This window comes from Struthio camelus, chromosome 14 (genome assembly GCF_040807025.1).
Source record: "Struthio camelus isolate bStrCam1 chromosome 14, bStrCam1.hap1, whole genome shotgun sequence".
Classification (NCBI taxonomy): Eukaryota; Metazoa; Chordata; class Aves; order Struthioniformes; family Struthionidae; genus Struthio; species Struthio camelus.
Genome location: NC_090955.1, coordinates 3264437 through 3287723, shown reverse-complemented (window position 1 = coordinate 3287723; position 23287 = coordinate 3264437). Strand labels below are relative to the sequence as shown.

General features: G+C 43.4%; 1 protein-coding gene across 4 annotated transcripts in view; it reads left to right on the top strand.

The window, feature by feature from the left end:
- Positions 1 to 23287, top strand: part of LOC104153249 (contactin-4) — a 382470-nt gene that overhangs the window by 344241 nt on the left and 14942 nt on the right. For 3 of the 4 annotated variants that reach the window (XM_068907164.1, XM_009689042.2, XM_068907167.1), the window contains 2 exons: positions 19747 to 19922; positions 22165 to 22285. In XM_068907164.1, the coding sequence (XP_068763265.1) occupies positions 19747 to 19922; positions 22165 to 22285 (297 nt within the window). The remainder of the gene's footprint in view (positions 1 to 19746; positions 19923 to 22164; positions 22286 to 23287) is intronic. The other variant, XM_068907166.1, reaches the window with a different exon arrangement.

Here is a 23287-nt window from a genome sequence, read left to right as displayed (position 1 = left end):
GTGGTGCAATCCCTGAATTCCTGTCCTTGCAGTAAATTACAGCCTTTCTGGTAAAGCTGTTGCAGCTCTGACAAGGGCAAGTCCCGATGACATTGTTTGCCTGTTTCATTATGATGTACCCTTAACGTTTTCATACTGCCATTAGCTTGTCTCGTTTTTGCTGTCATGCCAGGGCTCAGAGCAGTAAAAGCGAGAGCATTTTTGTTACGTGTATTCAGGCTAGCTGGTATCTGTATCATTTTAGCAGAAAGAGAGTACAAAGATAATGTCAGTAGGTTATTGTTTTCCTCATGCTTCAATAGACTGATAGTCTTGATTTTGTCCAGCTGATCGAAATTATTTTTGTTGAAATTGCAGATTTTCCATTCCGGGTCTGTCCTGTTGCGTGTACGCTGAGTTGATGTATTACATTTAAAATTGAAAAGATTGATTCAATACCGTAAACTTTGGTCCGTCATCAAATAACTTTTCAGAGACTTCATATGTTAACTACCATTAAACCTGTAGTTTTTGCTATGTTGTTCCAGTGCTTTAAAAATTGCTGGGCTTGCGGTTCGGAGGCGGTGCTGTACTAATCAGCATGGATGCGGGCGTTGCGCTCCGGAAATCAGTGCCGGGGGGATGCTGCGGCCTTCCTGGCATTTCTTGCCATCTGTGATTGTTTTGCTTTCAACATAACTTGATCAATATTTAACAAAGTTCTTCAGAAAATGTATTGTGTTTGCCTTAAATCTATGGCGCTAGAGTGGATTTATACCCGTATGAATTGTCTTAGGAGATGAGGAATAACTATTTTTCATCTTCAGCGATTATGACTATTATGCTATCCATAAAGACTTGAAAAGAATTTAGTCCTGTCGTTCCGGAAGCGCGCTCCGGCAGAGAGACGCTGCTTTCTCGTGGCTGGCCATCTGTCCGTACTTCAGAAGTTTTGTTTTGAACGGGGTTGGTAATGCACCGCTCAGGGTTTCTTCAAGTCGTTTGTGGCTTAATTTTCACAGAATCCAGTAAGCTGGTATGTGCTAATGAGCCCACACGCGATCAGATAGAAGTGCTTGTGCCTCCTTTTCCGTTTGTGCCTCACGTTCTTCGGTCGGGCTGCAGCAGCTCTGGTGTACTCCTATCAGTCGGCCTCCTTGAAGCCAGCCCGAGCCCGCGGAGGCTGCTCGCCGCCGCGCGGGCTCGCAAGGTCACCTCCTCGGGTGGAGGCGGGAGGGACGAGGGCCGTGTTGTGAAGTCCAGCTTTTAAGGACGGCTGTGTCCTGTTCTTCCTTCTAAATAATAGTCACTGCTGTTGTCGCAGCGGTGCGTTAACGTTAAAGCATTGCCTGTGGTTTCGGCCAGGTACGGCAGGGAACGGTGAGAAGTATTTGAAGGGGTTACCGTTGAAGGCCTCATCATAACCCCCCGTAGCTGCGTTACAAGACAAGTTAGTATAGCGCCTTCAGAGGTTGGTTGTCATCTTAAGGGTCCAGACAGGTTTTTAAATGAATCCAATTTGCATGCTATAATAGTCTATGTGATATAACCTGGAAAATACAGAGATCAAACTCTTACAGCAAATCATAGTCTGAATGAGATCCTTGGTGTGCCTTTAGAGAATGGTTGTATTCTTTTGGAAATATTTACACGTTACCACAATTCACGTTTTTTTCTTGGCCAGGCATAGATGAACTCCATGTGAATCGCCGGAGCGTTATCATGTGCGATTAATACTGCAAGGTCCATACCTAAGCACAGCTGGGCGTTCCTTACAAAATCCCTTCCATCCTTAGGATGGCGTGCGTACCTATTTATGTCTTGGTTTATATTTAAAAATGATTCATTTCCTTCATCGCAGACAACGATTCAACATAACAGGGCTAGTGTTTGCTGACTAAGCTCTTTAGCATATGCTTTGGCTTCGATATCGGTCTTAAATCTACCTGTTTGACCATGTGGGTTACAGAGATCAGCAAATGCTCGGCTTGCCTGCGACGGCTGCGCTCCCCAAACAGCAGCACCGTTGCTGACTTCATCAATAAACACGATGGAATTTAATAACCCTTATTTTCTGTTAGTCAAAAATATGTGCAGCTTTTCTGTAATATATCTACCTACCCCTGCAGAGGTTTTGGACTGATTAACAAAATGTCTGTTCTTTATAGGGCACGCTCTTGAAACGGTCTGGCTGCACAGAAAGTATGGAGTGGTTTTACTTTGCAGTTGTACAAAATGATAATCTTTCTGCAGGGAGCTTTGCACGTGTATTTTCATGAGTGTCTTTTTGTTTATTTTTTAATTCGGTGAACACAAGTAACTCCAGCACCATTAATTTTAGCAGCTTTGTTTCAGCTGTGACTTGACTACTTCCGAATAACTGGCTGTATCAGTTGCTGGGGGGGATATCACTTTTTCCCCCAGAGGAAGCGTAAGCCTTCCATTAAGATGGGTTTTCTTATCGTTAAGCAGGAGAAAAAATGCAGGAGATACTTTACTCTGTTGACCCATTTAAGCACTGGAAACCCTCTCTATAGCTCCTTGAATTTTCCCCTATCGAATATATTCTGCTTCTTTGCTCATAAGGAAAACTGTCCTGGGAAGCGATTGCAGGCGTTCTCCATACCGTCTGCCCGCATGTCCTGGGTTTAGTGGTTAGTCATTTTACAGCCTGAATCGCCTCTCCGTCACTCTTTCGAAGGTCTGTCTTGATCCAGCAGTGTTTGAAGTCATGCAAGGTCTTCATTTTCCTTTCCTCCAGTCTAATTTAAATTCTTGTTGGTTGTGCCTCAGCCCTTAAGGAAGGAACTGGTTGAAGTGATACTTAGTATTGAAAGCAAAAAATATAAATAAAAAAGAGGGGTAGAGTTTAAAGTAATAATCCCGGAGCAGCAGTTTAGGGCTGTCCATATTTTATGGGCTTTTTATAGTTATGCTTGATAGCATACTAGGTGTGTGCTCAGCTGGTATCAGAGCCAACGTTTTGTACAGTTTTCAAAGACTCAGAGCTCAGAAAAAGACAAAAGAAGTCTTATTATTGTTAGAGTTTTTTTAAATAGTGGCTGGACACACTTTTTATGTGTAGTCAGGCTATGAATATTCCTTATCAGACACACACTGTTCTAAAAATAATTCCAGAGAGAAAAAGTCCATTTTAGTGTGCAGGCAGTTGTTCCTATACGTGAGCAAATCCATAATCTCTAGATCAGGGTTTTACAAGAAAAAATGGATTAGAGGGAGCAGCAGAGATAGGTAAGCAGTGATTTATTCTTGAGTCCGTGTTTCCTCATGTTTATGAAATGAAACTTATTTCTAACTTTGGAAATGCATCTTGACTTCTAACTCACAACCAGTAGCAAACGCTAAATTTTAATAATTGACAGTGAAAGCAATAATCTTTGGCTGTAAAATTGCAAATGAATATTTTCAGCTCTAATTGGACTATTTCCAGTGAAACTAATTATTTCTAGGATACAATTACGGATCTCTTGCTAGGTTCAAGTAAAATTATCGCCCAAAGCCCTGTATGAAAGGCGCAGTTTTAACTGAGAGCCCTGTGCATCCCACTCATCATCCCCTTCCCTCCCCTGAACGATTACAGCCCCGAGGCTGCCGGCTGCAGTTTGCTGGATCTCCTTTACTGATCTTGGGTGGAAAACCTTCAAGCAGAAAATGGTGGTAGCGCCAGTATCCAGTAGAGACTATCTTACCTCAGGATCCTTGCAGCTTTTAAGTTCATTTGGCACTTAAAATACAAGAATTACCCAAGTGTTTTAGTGTTTCAGGCATCTTACGTGTTTATTTGGAGCTGCAAACCACGGTAAGCGGTACTTTAGCATGCCTATCTAAAATTACCTTCTCTGGTTTCAGTAGGGTAACTTAGGCTTTTCTTGGCCAGAACGGGCTACTCTCGTTTGATTGGTAAGGAGATCACCTTGCCTGTGTTTCAGAGCTGGCAGGTGCATCTCAGCTCCGTACGTTATACCTGCATCCGATAAACGTTCCGTTCTTTCAGTTTTCTTTTCCGTAGGGTCAGCCAGAAAACCAGGTCAGCCCCGAAGCCCTGCCGTGAAGATAACATAACTGTGTATCATTTCAGCATGGCAATTCTTCTGACATATAATCTCAGGGAAAAAGTGGTAGTTAAGATGACAGAACCGGCCAGGCGAGAGCAGACCGCTGGGAAGCGTCCCCGCCGTCCCGCTCCGCCAGGCATCGGGGCGGCAGATTCGGCGCCGGAGCCCGTCGTGCCGGGGAGCAGCCAGGGCTGCCGTGCCCCGTGCCCGGGACGCTGCCCTTTGGCTTTGGGCTTCTTAAACGTGACACATCGGACGTGACAGCCACGGACTGTCATTGCGCTGGAGGAGGTCAGTGGCTGTACTTAAAAACGCATCAGGACCACAGCAAACGTAAAAGCGGGAAGCGCTCAGTGAGTTACTGGGGCTCAGCCCCTCCCCGGCTGTTTCCCGTGGCGTTTTTAGGGGCTAGTTGTAGGCGTTTTGCGGAAAGAGCGCGCTTTTAACTCACGGCAGCTACCGAATGAGCCAGCCGTGAGACCTGCCTGCTTCCCATTTGGGAGGGAAAAAAAATTAGGTCAGCTTGAAAGGACAAAAGCAGAAAATGGCAAAGAAACATGTAGGTGAAATAAGCTGTAAAATAGCAATAGGCTGCTCTTAGGGCTAGTTGAATGAAGTAGATTAGTTTTTTTCGTGTAAACACTTACTGATCATAACAAATAAAACTTGTAAACATAATACAACTGTTTAGCTTCATTAAATTTGCAGCAGACAATTAATTTTTTCAGGCAATTCAAATGGTCTTCTGTAGTACTGATTCAGTTTAATTGAACATATTACCACAAGCAGACAATAAGAAATATATTGAAGCTATCCATCTGGCTTGCATCGAAAACTTTGTGCATTTCATTTTCTATGGCTGTCACAGGCCTTACTAATTGCCTCATTTCAGCTGCGTTACAATCAGTGTGATTTAGCCATTAATGTGATAAAAGTCTTCCTGGTGAAGAGCTTGATATTAAAAAGCATAGATCTCTAACCTATCTCTCTTGCCAGTTTTGGACTTAACTCTAGCATTATTAGAGTTATATTTTTAAAAGCAGAAATAAAAATATATTGACTCCCATAGAGTAGCTTCTCCAGGTAGTTTGCCTATCAAATTCTGATTTAGAGAGAGGCAGCTGTTTACTCTGGGTGATGGTAAGTGCAGAAGAGTCTTCTGCCTCCCGTGTCACCACCTTCCCTTTTCTCCTCTGCACTCTCCTGGCCTCTAGTCAACTCTCAGTCACAGTAGTGGTCTTAAAAAAGATAATTATACAGATAAATAAGGAAGCTGAGACAAGAGCAAGTGGCTGATGTTTATAAATGTTTCTGTTTGGTGTACAAACGTTGAAAAAATGACTCTTTTAAAAAGAGGTCAGCCATTACGTCCATACTCCCTGTAGAAAGAAAAAGAAACTTTCCCATTTTTCTCTCTCTTAAACCGACAAAGTATTGCAGACCCTACATTATTTTTATATATTGCAGACTTTGCATTATTACAACCCCTCCTGGGGTTGAGGTTTGGGTTGTTTAGCTCATCAGTGAAGTTCAAATCCATGTATCAGTTGAAAAAGGAGATGACCTGTAGGTTAAACACAGACTCTCAATGAGACAAAAGTGGGTTAATTAACACTTTTTCATCAACTTGCTTCAATTTAGTTTAACATGATGCATTTCAGAAAGGTTAAAGTATTTTTCAGTTTTTGAATACAAATGGAAGGTCACAATATATAAAATGAAACAGATCAAGGGCTTCCGAAATACCTGTTAATCAGAGCAAATATAGTATGTTTGATTATATGTGTGTGTTTATGTATGTGATTGTATGTAAAGCATAAACAACAAGTTCTTTTGCCCAATAATTAATTTCCTAACAAAAGAAGACTAGGCAGGGCTTGTTAACTGGAGATTACTGTCAGACTGGGGGCATTTACAGATCTGTAAGTAGAAGAATATGTTTGACTTACGTGTTCCACCCATTTCCCTAGCTATTAGTTGCAGGGAATTAATTTAGACTTTGGAGAACAGCTAAAGAGAACTAGGGAAAGCTGCGATGTGTAGGATGAGTCAGAGTCAGATGAGTACAATGCAGTTAATGAGGCAGTAACCCCATGCAGAGCAAGCCAGAAAAGTGGTCGATAGATTAAGTCCGTTGGAGGTAGCTGAACTGATTGACCTTCCCCGTGTCGGCAGGCTCTGATGGTTAACAGTTTGTGCTATTGGCTCAGCACACATATTGGCTACTTAAGAATAAATGAGCCCAATTGCAGTCGGACATAAGGGGTCATATTCTCAGTTCCTGCAACTTTTTCTTTCTTAATGGTGTTACCTGCAGTTTCTGGCAGTGGATGATCTGTCTCCTTGAGCTGCCATGGGGCGTAAATCCCATATCTCTTCCTTTCTTTGCTCATTCGAGAAGGGGTCTCACCATCGTGTTGACTAACGTTACGAGTTTGACCGTCATCTTCATCCCGAAGGAGGACAAGGTTTGTCCTTTTCCAGAGCAGGTAATAGGGTGAACTTCCACACGAGCCTCACGGGACTGCCCCAAGCCGTAGGTAAAGGAAGGGCAAACTCAGTGAGAAAGCAGCACCTCAGAGGAAGCCACCGTCAGTCCTGGTGTGGAAGCTGGGAGCAGGTCTCCCAGGAGCCGCATCTCCCCCTGCCTAAGTAATTCACTCCGACTGTGCACTTAAGGAGAGGAGAGAAGAATGATCTAAATAGTACACACATTGAGAAAATGACTGCCAGTCCCTATTCCTGGTGAAAGATGAAGGGATCGGTGTGGGAGAATAAAGGTAAAAGTGGTAATGACTCTGTTATCCTCAGAACTTTATATCCTTGAAAACAGTGACTAAAACCAGACTGGCCTGAAGGCTATGTTTTTAACATCAAAGACAGGGAAGTGTTTAGAGAGTACATTTTCACTAGTGGGAGGAAAAAATGTAAGAGCGTTAAAGGAAAGAATCTGGAACAGGACTTGGGGAAGTATCAGTCCTTTTATACATTTTCTCAGAAGCATTTTGGGAAGCAGCTTAGCAGAACCAAACTCTTGAGGTTTTGATTAGTTTTGAGCTTTTCTCCCTGAGCCTAGCTGGGTTGGTGAGCAGGAGTCTCGGGAGTTGACTGATTTGCCTCAGAGCTGCTTTATCAGATAATAACAGCCAAGCAGCACACGGGTAAAGACTAGGTGTGATGGTTTTTAACTCAAGCATTGCTGAAGGCTTATGAGGTAGTGTGTGCGATAAGAGATACCGGGGACCTAACTTCCCCCTCTTGCAATGCCACCTAGGTAAGATTATGGGCAATCCCATCAAAATTACTATGAAGACTAGAGTCTCTTGCCTGAACCCAAAATCATGATGGCAGAGAGAATTTAATATCAGAGACCCATGAGAATAGGTTAAGTTATGAGTCTAGAGATGTTTTTGTATTACAGTCAAACCAGTTATTTGGGAACACATCAAAATCTTCATGACTCAAAAGCATTTTGCTTCTGAAATAAAAGGAAGTTTTTTGGAAAACTGATTTTGCTTTCCTTATGTTTAAAGATTTTAACTGCATCATGAAGATGCAGTGATCAAGTTGTAGGTTTTGTTACTACCTTTTCTTCTAGCTTCATTGAGAAGATATCTAAATCATAATCTCCATTAGACTTTATATATATATTTATTTGTTTGTTTGTTTATATATATTTATATTTATAAATTGGACTTTATTTCAGTTCCTTTCCTCTCTTAGTATATACAAAATGTCTGTAGTAATTCAAGCCTGAACTCCATTAGTCACGATAACTAAACTGTTTGGTACGTCATGACCAGAATGTCTTAGCAAAGTCATTTATGGGTTGGTTATTGTTTTTTTTTTTTTTAAGGGTTGCTTTGTTGCTTCTGTTCTTATTGTCACTTCATCTTTTTGGAAATAGGTGTTTTGTCTTCAATCTTGCTCGTGGTAGCCTACAAGTCTCAACAGGTTAAGTTTAACTTCAAGTTAAAGTTTATGTTAATAAGAGTATGTACTGTGTACAGTGGTGTAAGAAGACAAAGCACTTTGTAGTGAAAGTCCGTTAGTTGCACTTTATGGGCTGAGTAAACAAGAGAGCAGAGACTTTCAGTGACTTGCCCAAAGCCAGGCAGAAAGGGAGAAGAACTGTATTTCACTCACTTTTACTCTGTGCTCCTGCTGCCCTTCACCCTACAGTGTAGACTTACTCTAGAATATCCTTTTCCTCCTCTATTGCTGATCTAATTCTCTTTCTGGTATAATTCTCTTAAGTTTAATTGTTCACATTTGGTTGTGATTCAAGCTCTAAGAATTCAAACTAGTATTTAATAGAATGGCTCGCATGCTGAGCGTGCCCCTAGCTGGAGCCATTTCCAGGCGTGCAGTGCTGGATACGCTGCCTGTGTGAATAGTCCCAAAAGGGAGCTAAAAGCACTGCGGCGTTTTGGCTTGTCTTCTCCCCATCAGCAGCAGACTCAATGCTTAGAGCACTTGCAAATTCCAGAGGGCTGCGGCTGAGTGTGTGTTAAGTCCTATTGTGCGTTCTTAATTTGATTTAAACTTGCAGGTACTCTTTGGCAATGTGTAATTTTCACAAGTTGGGCTGAACGGGCTTAAACTTTTCTATTTGAAAGAATATTTTATTTAGATAATCACTTCAGTTATGTTTTAAAGTATTTTAAAATAGAAGAAAATTAGATCTTGCCTTTGACTGACATAGTTTTTTCTAACTGCTCAGTTTATTAGGAAGTGTGACTTTTTTGTTTGAGGTTGACCTTCAGGCTGGCAAGATTCTTTTGATGCTGGAAGAAAATAAAAAATGAGTTATGTTCATAGCTGATTGCCCTACCTGCCTATTGGAAGCAGGCAAGAATAGCCACAAATTACATCATGTCCGGTCCTGCCCGATGTATAAAAACTTCTTAATTATGTCTTGTTGTCTGGCTGGCATTTACCGAGCCACTAGAGCAATGCCTGGGTTTCTTTTTTAGTGTAGAGTATAAATAGCTTGGGAGTTTCAGATTTTTCTTTTGTGTGGTAGACTCATTTCTCCATGGGAGCTATTTGCTAACACTTCTACTAATTATATTCTAATTATAAAATAGTAGGAGCAGATGCTGCTTTAGAGGAACACTTTGGTTGAAAGCATTTGTGGGATTGGTAGGACAACCCTACCAGCAGATCAGCCATTGTAATAACAGCGGGCTAGCGACACTCCACGTCGAAAATTGGGGTGGTCATTTTTCCTAATGACAAATAGCCACGGGTTCCAGTGTGAAACTGCGTCGTTCATGGGTTTTTTCTGTTGTTTTGTATTCCAGCCGAGATTCAAGCTGTTTAATAAACAAGTATATTTGGTAACTGCTAAAACTAGGGAATCCTAAAAGCCCACATTATGTCAAGAAATATTTCAAAAAATGTTTTGAGAGATCTGCCAGGAGGTGGAGAGGGGAAGGGCCAAAAGGAAGCGGACATCAGCTATGGGATAAATTAGAAGAATGAAATCAGTCTTGACTACTTACTAGAGCTCAATAGCAGAGACCCACTGGCCTTAAGAATTAAGGCAGTTGTGGTTTAGAGGTGGGGCTGAGAAGTGGTAAAACTGCATACGCTTAACTTGGGGATCGTCCCTGGTGCTTTTTTGGTTCAAAACCAAACATGTAGTCAGTAGTTCCCAGTGCTCTGCCTCCGTAACTAAGAAAGTCACAGTCGGGAACTGGTGAAAATGATTTAGCAAGGACAAAAACGCTCTGTTTTTCTTGTGGATGCAGGATTTTTCCCCATCCAAGCAGGACGATCCCTCAGGAAACATTGGCAGTTACTGAATTAGCAATAGGTATATTCAGTATACGTGCAGGAGTTTCAGCGTAACTCTTAGTTTTGATAACTAAGACTCTTCATCTAGGTATGGGCTCATGCAGAAGTCTCTCCTGTCTCCACCAGTAAGACAGGTCCTTCAGGGGCCAGGCAGTGAAGCAGTCAGAAGTTTGCAAAACATGCCCAAAATTGTTGCATGTTCTAAATTTTTGTTTGTAATTGCAGCCAGGTTCTTTAGCCTCCTAGCACTGAAATGTAATCTTAGATCCAGTGCTTTTTTTATTCGGTAGCACACTGAGATTCCCCGGGGGGCGGAAACAAAGCCAATCCTCCCCCTCTGCAAAACTGAAAGCAGAACTGTTTGGCTTTGGCTGTTGATCGAATGTGAGCAAAAGCAAGTGCCTCCTAGTGTGGCTGCTTGGCAGCTGGGCAGCGCTGCTCACCTCTGCCAACCCTCACTCGCACTGGTCACCCCAGGGACTTGGGAGCTGAACGGGTCTTGGGCTGTTGGATAACTCACATGCACGCCCAGGACATTCATGATGGCTACAAGACTTGATAGGAATGACGTTAAAGGTGGCTGCGCTGGGGAACGCCAGCTTGTGATTTCCATGGTATCCTGTGGGTTTCAGGCGGGGGTATCAGCTCTGAATGACTCTTAACTTAGTATTTATGCTTGCGTGCCCACTAATTCCTAAAGCGCCACGCTGATAAGGAGGATGTAGATATTAGGCATACACAGTTCTGATAGGAAAGATCTAAAAATGCATCCCGTACCCTAAAAGTGCCGACTGTGCCGGTTACTTTATAATTCCAAAGTCTGAATGCCCGCATACCATACCGTTGCTGCTCTTTGAACACTTAAACCAACATTCTCTTTATTTAAGGTCATTGCTATTCAAGACATATTTTAAAACACCGTAAGTCAACAATCTCAGCAGGTGAACTGTTCAGAGCAGCGAAATGCTTTGTCCACTGTGTACGTGGGCTGTACGATGCACTGCACGGCATTACGTTTGCACAATTACCCATGGCTTGTGTTACAAGGAGAGCTGTGATTGATCCTTGAGTGACTGGTAATTTATCAAAGATTAGATATGATTTCTCCTGCATCTGATTAACCTTCTCTGTAAGGTGGCCATCATTTTTGTAATGGCAGTAGATTATTCCATACTTGAAAAGATGGATATCAGCTAGTTTCAATCAATAGTCCACAAAAGGTGACACCTTGAATTCACCAGGTTATCTATAAAGTGTGTCACAAATGGTGCAGTCGTTTGTCAAATATACCGATTTCATTTAAGGCACCTCTGAAGTGAAGTGTCTTTTATTTTAGTGTGAAATACAGAGAGATGGAGAAGGTATGTTTAGGTGTTTTAGTGTAATCAGGCACTCTTGCATGCCGCTATAAAGAGCAAGTACAAATTTCTATGAGTGACAGATTTGATTGTCATTTCCATACCCCATTACACATGATTTTCTTCATCACAATTGTATGGAGAGAGCTTGATTTGCTAAGATTGCATTGCACTGGGTAAAATGGAGGTTAAAATGAAGTATTGTGCCCTCTTGTTATTTAAGAAACACTCTTTGTACTCTCTCTGGAGTGGATATATTTTCATATGTTTTGTCTTTGAATTTGCTATAATGGCACATCCTGCCCCGGTATCCTTTGATGCAATTCTATTCTTAATGTGTTTTCAGATTGAAATTAACCTTCATTTATTATTCAGCCACACAAAGAATGCGTATTTCAGTATGCAGAAATGCAATCCCTTGATTGACTGCCTAGTCCCTTTCTGGGAGGTGGGAGGCATTAATTCCTGGGCGGGTGACTCTTACATCGAGTTTAGACAGTTTTCAATCTGTGGGAAGCTCTTTTTCAATGTCAGTTTAAGAAATACGTTAATAACTTGTACCTCAACTGCGATTTGGCTCTGAATGAAGCTGAGAAGGAAACTGCTGTTCTTAAAAGTGAACCTTAGGCACCTCGATGGACGAGTTGCTTAGGAATGCAGTCACAAAGAACCGCGTTTAATCTCTTCCTCTAAAAAAAACTTGCCCATGTTGAAATAAAATAGATAATTCCTAAGAGAAGGCAGCCCAGGAGACATGCTGAAGCACCTATCTAAAAATAATTGCATGTACCCCGTACCACTGCAGTTCGGATATGGCGAGATTTAAGCCAAGTAAATTGCACGATAAGGATCCTCCTTCAGGAAAGCAATTTTAGCATGTCTTAAATGCCCAGCTAAACCGAGTGTATTGCTGAATCAGAATCGCCACTCTTCCAGGAAAGGTCAAATGTTCCACCCCTCTGTTCCTTAATCCCTATTAAATACCTGGCCATATGTCACTGCCTTCGTTGCCAGAAATCACTGCTGCCTATGGTAAAGATCTAGATCACCCTCTGTATCTCTTCCTAAAATCACAAAAGTGACTTTAGCCCTAAGCCTAAATTCCCTTTTCTAAACTGATATGCGTCCCCTTCGCTTTCGGTGGGATTACGTCTTATTAGGCACAGTACAAACGAAAGGATACAGTGAGCGCTGCAGCAGTTTCTTTTCAGAAATGTGCCTTAGAAACCAGTTACCTGTCTTGTGAGAGCACGACTGTAATAGCTGGTTACGAGGAAGGGAAGACTGTGTTGGCATAAGAAAGACCATGAGCCTATTCCTGAAAGCATACATGTGAATTGTCACAGCTCATTTCTGGGATCTCGTATTGCAGTGTATGTTTTACCACTTAACTTTGCTTTGGCTTTTCCCCATTTCTTTTTCGTATTAGTTTTGGCCATGCCCCATTAAGTGCTCAAACAATCTATTCAGATAGCTGTAGTCTGCTATGCTAATTCATACCACGTGTTAGCTCAGTTATTCACTGGTTGTTAGTCTTTTCAGTTCAGGGTCGTATTTTCCTGTCTTCAGCATTTTCCATAGTGTCTGATGATGTCCAGAGTGCTAAGGGCTCCCAGAAGTTTGATAGCTCGTCATCATGTCCCGGGAGCTTCTGACTTTAGGGTCTTGGAGAAATGTTTCATTCACAAATGGAAGAAACACTGGAGCGCATTTGAGCATTAGTGTAGTGGGCTGAATGATTTTGATTCTTGAGTTGCTCATTGAAAACAGATGATGCTAGCTCCGAGATCGATTTTTATCATCTCCAGTCATCGTCTCATCCTGAAAGATCTGTCATAATTTTGAGGCTAGAAGATATGATTATGTCTAGCTAGTCTGGTCGCCTGCGAAACAGCTATACAATTTCCAGTGATTGCTGTGCTGTGTCCGGTAACATGTGGTTAACCTGGGATGTACCTATTGGAAAGACATCGAGCCTTGCTTTAAAGTCTCCAAATAATAGAGTTGTTAGCACAGGTCTGGATACAGTGTTAATATCTCTCCTTACTAAAACTTTAAATTACTGAAACTTTACATAGCTGCCTGGCTATTTATTGGCCCTGTTTCAGGCCAAAGGGCGTTGCTTTGGAGCAGTGCCTGCACGCGGTGAGTCGGGAAACACCGGGCGTGCGGTTTTTTCTGGACTACTGATAAAATATCTGTTTGCCCGTGCCAAGTGTTTTCTTTGCCCACTTTTCTCCTTTGTTCCACTGACCTTTCCAAGTGGAGATGCCCTCAACATCATATTTTTGTAGTCCTTTTTAAAAGTCCGGACAATCTTTTGTTTAAAGCAAACCTTAAACGACCATGACCCGGTAGGAAATCTGCCTGTTCTAGATGCCTGGTAAAGCATGAGGTTTGGTGTCTGCTGCGCCACTGAATCGCTGTGGAAATGTTGACCACGTTCTCTCTTCGGTCCCTGGGAACCTGTTAGCTTTTTGCAGCAACAGATTTTTCATATGTGATATTAAAAGCTAAAGTGACTGCAAAGAAATGGTCCCAAGTGATTCAGATTTATAGGTGAGTCTGCCTCAAGCAAAGATATATATGATAGCGAGACTGCAAAATTTTGAATTTCTGTAAAAGAGATGCAATTTTCCTTGAAATTAATATAATATTGTAAATATGGCAAATGAGGATGCTGTTGCTGTGTTGCATTTATTAACTGCTTTGATAAAAAACAAAATGAAAACAGGAAAGATGCTGGCATTCAAAAAAAAGCCCCAAATAGCGGAGTTCAAAAGAATCTGTTCCAAATTCTTGTAAATGAAACTGTTTATGCAGAGAAGTAAATTCTAGGTGGATCTCTAGCACCGTAATACTAATGGCTTTTAAGACAATTAGGTCGTTAGAAGGTTAATCAAACTTGCAACTATTGCTTATATCCCTAGATCCCCGTAAGGAAGATCAAAAATTGTAAAGGGACGTCTGCGTGACCTTTCGGATTAGCAGCGCTGTGCCCGTTCTGGCTGGCGCTGGGTGCAGCCCTTTGTGCTTGGCAGTGCTTTCCTTTGTCTTAGCCGCTCGTTTGAAGCATCTGGTAATTGAACATAAACTCTTGCACTTGAGCATTCATGCTTGAACCTGAAATTACCTTGTCATCCGCGCTGGCTTTCATTAAACAGCTAACAGATGCCACGGCCTGCTCCTGTCCCAGCGCGCGATACGGAGCGTCAGAGCCTCGTATGCCGAAGTGGCCTTGGTCTATACGGTCTGCTCTTGTCCAGCTCGGAGTAAATGTCCTCTTTACTGCGCTTGGCGGCAGCCGCTCTGGCCACTACGTGTCTGAGCTGCTCGCCGCTGTTTAACTCAGATGCAGCCTTTGAGTATGGTACTCGGGATATTATATGTCTCTCGTGCACTTGAAGAAAATGTGCACCTCCTTCGGCAAAAACAAACACTGCTTTTTCCATCTGAAGAACCAGAGCATGGTTTTGCTGTCCGTAAGCAGCTGCTGCAGGTCTTTACTAGCTGATTGGTGTCCATTTGCATGTATTTTCCCCTCCAAAGCCATGAACATTCACCAAATACTTCGCTTATTTAGGCAAAAGAGTAGAGGGGAGAGGAGCATGTGCTGCTGCAGACCTTCAGTGGAGAATCTTCCACAGCACTTCCATCAGCCGCTGTTAACAGAAATCAGCAGTGTGAAAGCGCATACAACTCCTGGATAGAGTGAAAGGGTGGAAAAACAAAGAAGGGAAGGAATAAACCTTTGCAACGTCTTGGGAAATTTCCCTTACAAGAGTCCTGTTCTCAAAGCGCCATTAAGTTTTGGGGGGAGTTTTCGTTTCTTCAGCTTTTAAACCTTGGATAAATTTCTCGAAATCCTGAGTATTTCCTTCTCTCATTTTTCTTTGACCTCCTCCTCTGCGCCAGGATAGATGTGTAAATACCCATCTAGCTGCTAAGTACACAGGTTTCAGGAAGCAGCGCTGGAAATACTGACATTATGTCTTTTTCGGATCAGCCTTTGAGATGATGGTGTGCCTTCTTGCTCTGCTCTGCTCGCCACGTATCATTCAAAAGGTACCTGCGTGTCGTCGACTCGCTTGTTTTTTAAAAATACGCATCTGTCTTTTGAGGGCCAGGCTCTGATTTATTTATGTCACTTGTGTCGTGCCAGTGCAGACTGTGTCCCACTCTGTCATGTGCTCTCGATCACTATGGCACTGCGCAGCCCTGCGTGAGCCACAGCCAGCAGACGCGAGGGCACAAAGCTGTTTAGTCTAAACAAACAGACCCTGCTAACGGACACCCAGTCGGTACAAAACCAGGGTGGGATGGTTTCCTTTCAGACTGGCTGATTGTCGCCCTCGATCGCGTGCGGCTTGGTGCTTTGCGCCTGGGAAGCGCGGCCCAGCGTCCTGAGACGGGACAGGAAACCGGGCGGCGGGACGAGCGGCCAACGACGGGCTCCTCTGAGCAGCGCCGGCGCGCGCGTGGGGAGCGCCGCTCGGCGGTTCGTCTTCCAAACGGAGGCCTAGCAAGAGAGCTTTGCTAAGATCTCTTAGCATATAAGCAAAATACGTTAGCTGCAGCTGTAAAACTGGGGGACGCGTGCCTCAGGACAGAGGGTGGGCTGGAGGAGCGTCCCCCCGCGCTCTGGTTCTGCCCAGCCCGTCGCCCCTTGGGCGGCGTGCTGCAAGCTGAGCCGCCAGCTGGCCTGGCCTGCCAAAACCCGCTACGTCCAACCAAAAAAGTGCTGCTTCCTTCGCGCGGCGGGCACAGAGACGGCCGTCCTGAAAACGCCGACGTGAAGGGAAGGATAAGAAGGCGCTTTCGTGTTTCGCTGAGCCTTCAGTGACACCTACAGACAAGAGCGCTGGCGGCGTGCAGAAGGGACGGGACAGGGACGAGCTTGAGACGCGGCTGGGTCCTGCGGCCGCCTCCAGCTCCGGAGCCGAGCCGGCCGGGCCGCGTACACCCCTCGCTGCCTGCCGTCGCCCGGTCGGTCACCCTCACAGGGCACTTAGTAGCCCCCCAGGCATGGCGTGCTGTTTTCCCTCGCTGTTTCCTTTTCAAAACTGAAACATAGGCAGTTTCATGGCTTGAGGATGGCGGGCTGCGGGCCCACGCGCCCTTTGGCGTTCGGTAGCGGGGTATTCCTCCCGGGACGGGCCTGTAGGGATGCCGGCGGCGCGGAGGAGGGCCGCGCGCCGCTTGCAAGAGGCCACGCGGCTAATAGAAATGCCTACCCTCCAGCTGCGGCTGGATCTTCCAGCTTTATTTTAAAACTATCTCAAAATACACTAGGGTGCTCCAAAAGGTGAATGTCAGCTCAAAATATCACCAAAATCACAATCTTTTTTTTTTTTTTTAAATAACTGTCCTTGCTAATAATGCTCTTACTGAGCAAAGACACCTACGGAAAATAATCTGTGCTTAGGGGGACAGGATAGTAACGGAGCATAAAGATAGCTCCGCTTGTAGTATCTCTCTTTCGAGGTTGCCCCTCTTGCCTAGCAAGTGGACAATAAATAAATGAGGAGCTAGCTCAGAAAAGGAGACTCTCTGTGGTTTTTGTTTCTGACTCGAATGCTAACCAGCCCAATCTTGGTGTCATTAAAGCATTCACTATAATTTAAAAGGTGCCTGGTGTTACAGATTTTGAAAATGCAAATCTAATAATTTTGATTACCGCTTGGCTGTGTATCACCAAGGTGTGCCTTCACTCGGCTGCCCTCAATTGGCTTCTTAATAACACTTTCCATTTGCTGCTCTGCTAGGGTTATTAAATAGGGGTTTTTTATTTTGTTTTTTTAGCTTTTTTCAGTCCTTGAAAAGTGATTGGTAAGCATTCTCCTTGGGGTGATTTGTGAAGTGTGTTGCAGGGGGCTCGCACTCACACTAAGCATAACTAGGGTCAGCGCCTTCGCCGCGCATCGTTTGTCATCGAGCTGTACCAGCCAGTCCTGCAAAGCTGGTGCGTTCAAATATGAGCTTGCTGTGCTTCTTGACATGACTGGGTGGAAACTGGGGCCCTGATTTCCAAAGGTGCTGGACACTTGCGGATCCCACGACTTCCGCAGGAGCTGCGCTGAGCAGCTCGGGAAATGAGGTCTCTAGCAACCACCCGTGTCCCGTTCTGTCCGTGTGTATAACTTGTGTGTGTTTCAGCAGCAAGAATCCGATTTGGCCCTTCCCTTTACGGTGCTGACTTCTCGCCCCTTGCAGGAAGGGGCAGGGAGGTGAGGGTTAGCTGCAGCAAAACCCAGCTGCTCGCAGGTGTTAAGGACCAAAGCCTCCATGGCGCTTTGCGTGGGCTCCTGCAGGAGTGCCCCAGGCTTCGTGGGAGACCCTCATTTCATCTCGCAATCATGTCCTTCATAAGCATTTCATATGGGCGTTGAACAGCACGGAGGATAAACTGCCTATTACAGTGGAAATGCTGAAAGGACTTTCAGAAAGTGCTTCTGCGCCTGAGTCCCCAGCGAAGGTGGGACGTGCCTGTAGCGGGCTTGGGCTTTGGGTGCTCCGGGTCTTCGTCAGCTCGGAAATGGCAGTTTCAAAGAGCTGTGAAATCCAGATACGTTCGTCTATACAGAGAAGTCCAGGTAATAATTCAACAAACATTATTTTAGCAGCTTGAATTTAACTGCTTTTCATCTGAGAAATTGTAACTGCTTAAAATAACTTGTATTAATTAGTTAAGCCTCATAACACCTACTGTGGTCACAATAAGAATTGCTCTGTTTTGTTAGAAGTGAAACCAAAATGCAGATGAATTAAATGTGCCCAAGGTAACACAGTCAAGTCCCTGAGGACTTGAGCTGAAGCCTATTGAAGTCAGTGATGAAATCTTTTTCAGTACCTTCTGTAGACTTCTGATAAGGTCTTTGAAAACCCAGAAATAGCTTCACATCCCCTGAATTTCAGTGAATAGTTTTGCCCGGTGCATATCCTTTTTTCCTGTATTTTTATTATTTTAGCAGGAAATTAAAGAGTCGGCCAATAGTCCCTGGCTGAAGTAGTTAAGATTTTGGTTTCGTATACTAGAGAATGAATAATGCCCATAGTATTTTACTGTGACAGCTATGTGGAATGGACTTTTGCAATAAGCAAAAATATCTATCTGTGTATGATTTTCAGACTTTTGGGCTCGTTGTTAAGCGATATTTTTTCTCCTTTTCATTTCCTCTGAGGCCCTGTAGAAAAAAATTACTGCGTTTTTGTCAACAGAAATGAAAGACAAATGTTAACTTGAGAGGCAGAGGGAATTCATGGGCCCAGATGAGGAGCTGAAGACTGCATAATGTCTCACGGCTCATCTTTCTGTGCCACCATCTTTTTCGTACTGAAATGAAAAACAGGCAATTAAACCAGTGGTAACAGATCCACGTGAACTCCAGCTGTGAATATGGGATTAGTCCCGAAGCCCAAGGTGGATCTGATATATCCTACTGCCCGTATTTTTTAGCAGATGGACCTTCCTACGTCACAAATGGCCTCAGCCTTTGGGTCTTGCTTTCCTTTGTAAATGTTGTGTTTTGGGCAGTAACCTTTCTGATCTTTCATCTGGTTCACCTCTCCAAAACCCTTGCTGAGTTTTTGTTCACCAGGTCAGCGACTTACTGTTTAAGACCGCAGAAGGCCTAAACAGGAGTCGGTCGGAGCCACTAACTGAGCAAACCGGCCCAGAAAGCAAGGGTAGCTACACCTGGAGCTGCCTCTTAGCCCAAAGCCCCACTGTTGGATATTAATGCAGTTCCTGGTTTATTGAGGCACAGTTTTGGTTTGTGTGTTGCGAAAGATTCGGTTGGTATCACTCATTTATGCTTACTGTTTGTGTGGGCCCTCCTCACACAGCAGAAAAACACCCAGATTTTACTTGAAACCGTCCATGAGACGAGAGAAGAAGCCAGCGTACTAAACAAACAGAGTTTTCAATAAACATAGCCAAAATTAGGCTTCTGTTAGTTTGATCTTTCATTGTCCAGGCACAAGCAGATATCACTCATGTCTTTCATATACCCTCCTTCATCCCAATTTTGGAGATTTTATACTGAGAGTATTTTCTCAGAGCAGTATTTAATTTAGAAACAGCAAAAAGGTTTTTTGATAACCCTAGTGAATCAAGTATGACTGTGAAAGAAATAGTTGGAGGGAAGAGATTCCAATAAGATTATCTCTGGTCTCCAAGCTCTTTCAGAAATTTTAACCAAGCCTTTCAGATCTGATTCATTCTTTTCTCCCTGCTCACCCGGACTGCGACTAGAAGAGGATCATGGAAGATTTGTTAATGGTGTTTCAATCTAACTGAAAGTGAAAGGTGTTAGAGTAAAATCAAAGATGTGATAATTCAGTTGTTGCATTGAGGATCTTCCTAATTCTTAAGTGATCATCTCAGCTAAACCTTTTAAATGTTTAAAGTACTGATAACAGTGCTGCATTTGTGGTGGATTGCTTGGGATCATTTTCAGCTCTGGATATCTCTCCATTCTCAATAAGACAACATTTATTCTTATTTTTCCTGTTCTCTTTGTTGTTTGTAGATCCAACACGGGTTATGGTGTCACCTTTCAGCATGGATGTCACTGTTGGAGAAAGTATTGTCTTGCCTTGTCAGGTATCTCATGATCACTCGCTAGATATTATGTTTTCTTGGTCATTTAATGGACACCTGATAGACTTTGAAAAAGATGGGGATCACTTTGAAAGAGTCGGAGGGGTAAGTATTAATACTAAAGCAATCTCCCCAGACTGTTCCTCTTTTGTATTGCAAGTCACAGCGATGACTATAAATAACAGGAAAGGGCTGCTAGGTGAGGTATTTGGCTGACTCAGTAGTAGGAGACTTGTTACCTAGTGTCTTACAGGCTGAGATGAACACTGCCAGTAGACTGTTTTGTTATACTTGATGTAGAAATGTTATAATTGGTTAATGGCCTGCCTTGAAGTCTGCTCTCGTGAATGACGTGTGTTAACATTGCAGGGTTCTCTAAGGCAAAAGACCTATAGAGCGCTTTCTCGTTGTGAGAGAAAATTGTGCCTTCTCGCTTTTCCCAAAGAGACGTCACATAACAGGTTTTCTGCGGCTGTAACTGCAAAAGAAATGTAAAATGAAAGAACTGTAGAACTTTGTATTTGCACAGAAAATAGTGGGAAATCAGAGGATACCCTCAAATTTGTGCAGAGAGGCTTTGTGGGCATGCATGCGTGTCTCAGTCTGTGGCCCTCGCTTGTGACCACATGCTTAGGATGGGCGTTTGTCCTTTACGCAAAACAATCTGCACGGGGTTACAGACATCACTGACCTCGAAGATGACATTTGCTTTCAGTGTGAAATGTCACGTCGGCATCTTAGGGTTCCTTGTGCGTGCGTGCGTGCGTGCGTGTGTGTGTACAGCAACGCCACTCTGCACCAACTGACAGTGCAAACTTTTGCCAGGTCTAGAGAGTTCCTTATGTGCAGGCTGAGAAGATCATGTTCATGGAAATCTCACAGTAAGAAGAGTCAGATTTGAAAGGGTGTTTTTCCCAATAAATGCAGCCCTCGCCTCCACTTTCATTCAAGAGCACGCTCACGTGCTAGATAAGGGGAAGAAAGCGTAGTGAAGACAGGAATTCCTTCCCTTCCTTAGGACAGGAGACGAGGTGCTTGCTTCAGTTACCATTTTGTGCCTCTCCAGGAGGGTTTAGGGGCAGACATTCCCAATCAAGGCGAGCGCACCGGCCACCAGAGCCGCCCGACGCCCTGGATGGGGCAAGGCTTGAGTGACAACACACCGCTGTCGCTCACGTTTCACCGTGGCGGCTGTGGACCTATTGGGCCGTTAAAGATTGCTAATCACGCTGTGAGGTCCCGACTGTGTCCGGAAGGAGCCTTTCTAACTTAGTTGCAACTAAAAAATGTTTTATCTCATCATCCTTCCTGATGAATTTTTTCCACTTTTATTTGGTGAAGGTGGCAAGAAAGAGAAGGGAAGAAATCAAATACATTTTCAGGAGAGGCAGAAAACAGAGAGCAGTGTTACACGTTGCTCTAATGGGTGTTTTACACGGTCACGTGCCCTGCTAGGTTTCAGGCAGACTCGTAGTCTATGTTTACATTTGTCAGGGGTGAAATTTAATGCTGAAAGGAAAAGGAAATACAATTTACAAGCCTTGCTGTTATCCCTAAGAAATCATTAAAAGATGCACTTAAAGATTTATGCCCAGGGTGCACCTCAGCAGTGACAGCTGTTCCCAGCGACTATACTTGATTGGCCCGCAAAGCTAAAATTGCAAACTGTATTAATATTCTTCAATCAGAAAGCCACAATCACAAGGTTGCCCTGAGATTTCTGATGTATTGAATGCTTTGGGTCTGGAGAAAAATTTAGAAGGAGTTGAGCTTCCTATACATGCAGAAACATAATTAGTTCTATTCAACAGTTAATCAGACATGCATTCGGCGTTTGGAAAACAAATTACCGCTGTTAGGTGATGCAAGATTTCCTTAGAGAGTGCTGTTCTCATGATCTTTAGCACAAAAACACTGGGCAATCAAAATGCTGGCCGTAATACAAGGCTGTGAAACTATTGCAGATGTCTCATAGTTTGGGATGGTTTTCACCCACGAAATGGATGTGGACAGAACTTAGACATCTGAATACCAATATCCAGAGAGAGAAAGGAGGAATCGGAGCAAACCTGCCGTACATAAGCTTGGTCACATTGTTTTCATGGGTAAACTGCTTAACTGACCCAAACCAGGCTCCCCTCTCCCTTGCAGAAGCCAGAATTTTAGCAACACAACTGCTCTGCTCTTCAAGGCAGACTCACATAATTTTAATAGGCCACGGCTTGCATTACTAATGTTTTCATCAGCCAGTGTAAAATAAATCCATTAGTCACAGTGTCCTTCATGTGATAATGATGTTTAGCGCTCATTAAAAAGTAATTGTAACCACTTTTCCCTACTTTATCAGCAGGATTCAGCTGGTGATTTGATGATCAGAAGCATCCAGCTGAAGCATGCTGGGAAATACGTCTGCATGGTGCAAACAAGTGTGGACAAGCTATCGGCTGCTGCAGACCTCATTGTAAGAGGTATTTGAATTTTGTTACTGTTGTTGTTGTAAAATTACTTTATTCCTATCTTCTGCGGCTGGTAAGGCAATTCATGGTCTCAGAGACATTCATTAGAATCCCAGCGTCTTGTAATTAATCTAAGAAATAAGCTCTAAGTACACGCTGTGGTTCATAGTACCTTTTCAAACAGCGCACGTAAAGCATCTGTCATATATATACATGCTCATACAACAGACGCGCAGCACAGATAAACGGTATATGTTCATGTCCCGAATGCAAAATGTGCACCAGCCGAGCTCTTCTCTGTGGTCAGCGGCCCAGCAGAAGTAGCACCCAGTTGATTCACTGCATTGCTCCCTGACAATGCTTGCTCCTTTTCTAGAATAAACATGATTTAGGAACATCACTGATGCTTCAAAGTCAAATCGTTGCCGGACGTAGGTGATCTCTAAGTGTCGCATTAACTGAGATGCAATTAATTAACCTGATTCTGGATTCTTATAATAAGTCTATATTATTGTGCTCATTTGCTTTGTGAAAAACAAAACTTGCTTTTGCTCTGTACCTAGCATCCTCTGTTCTCAAAGATCCCAGCAGAGAGGGGAAATTGATATCATCACTCAAACCCTCACTACACCTAGGCCTGCAGCTCCTTCCTTCAGTTGTCTCAAGAAGTCAGGGAAGGAGGAAGAGTAAGCATTGAACTGAGCTCTGCCCCTTTTTCCTCCATTCCACCCTCAATTTGTCCTCCCAGGTAAAACTTAAGGCAGATATTTTAAAAAATAATTCAAAGAAAAAAAATTGCATGCTGTTCTCACATGCAAAATCCTAGCTTTCATGCTCTCCATGTAACGTAAATTCTCAGGCCGCTCCAAAAAAACAGAGAACATGAAAAAGAAATAAGAAATTCTCTCTCTATTGCAGCCTTGGCAGAGTAAAACCTGCAAGATTAGGTCATCAACTTTCAGCTATAGATGTGCCCTTATCTGTAGCTGGGCATTTCTGTTATTAACATAATAT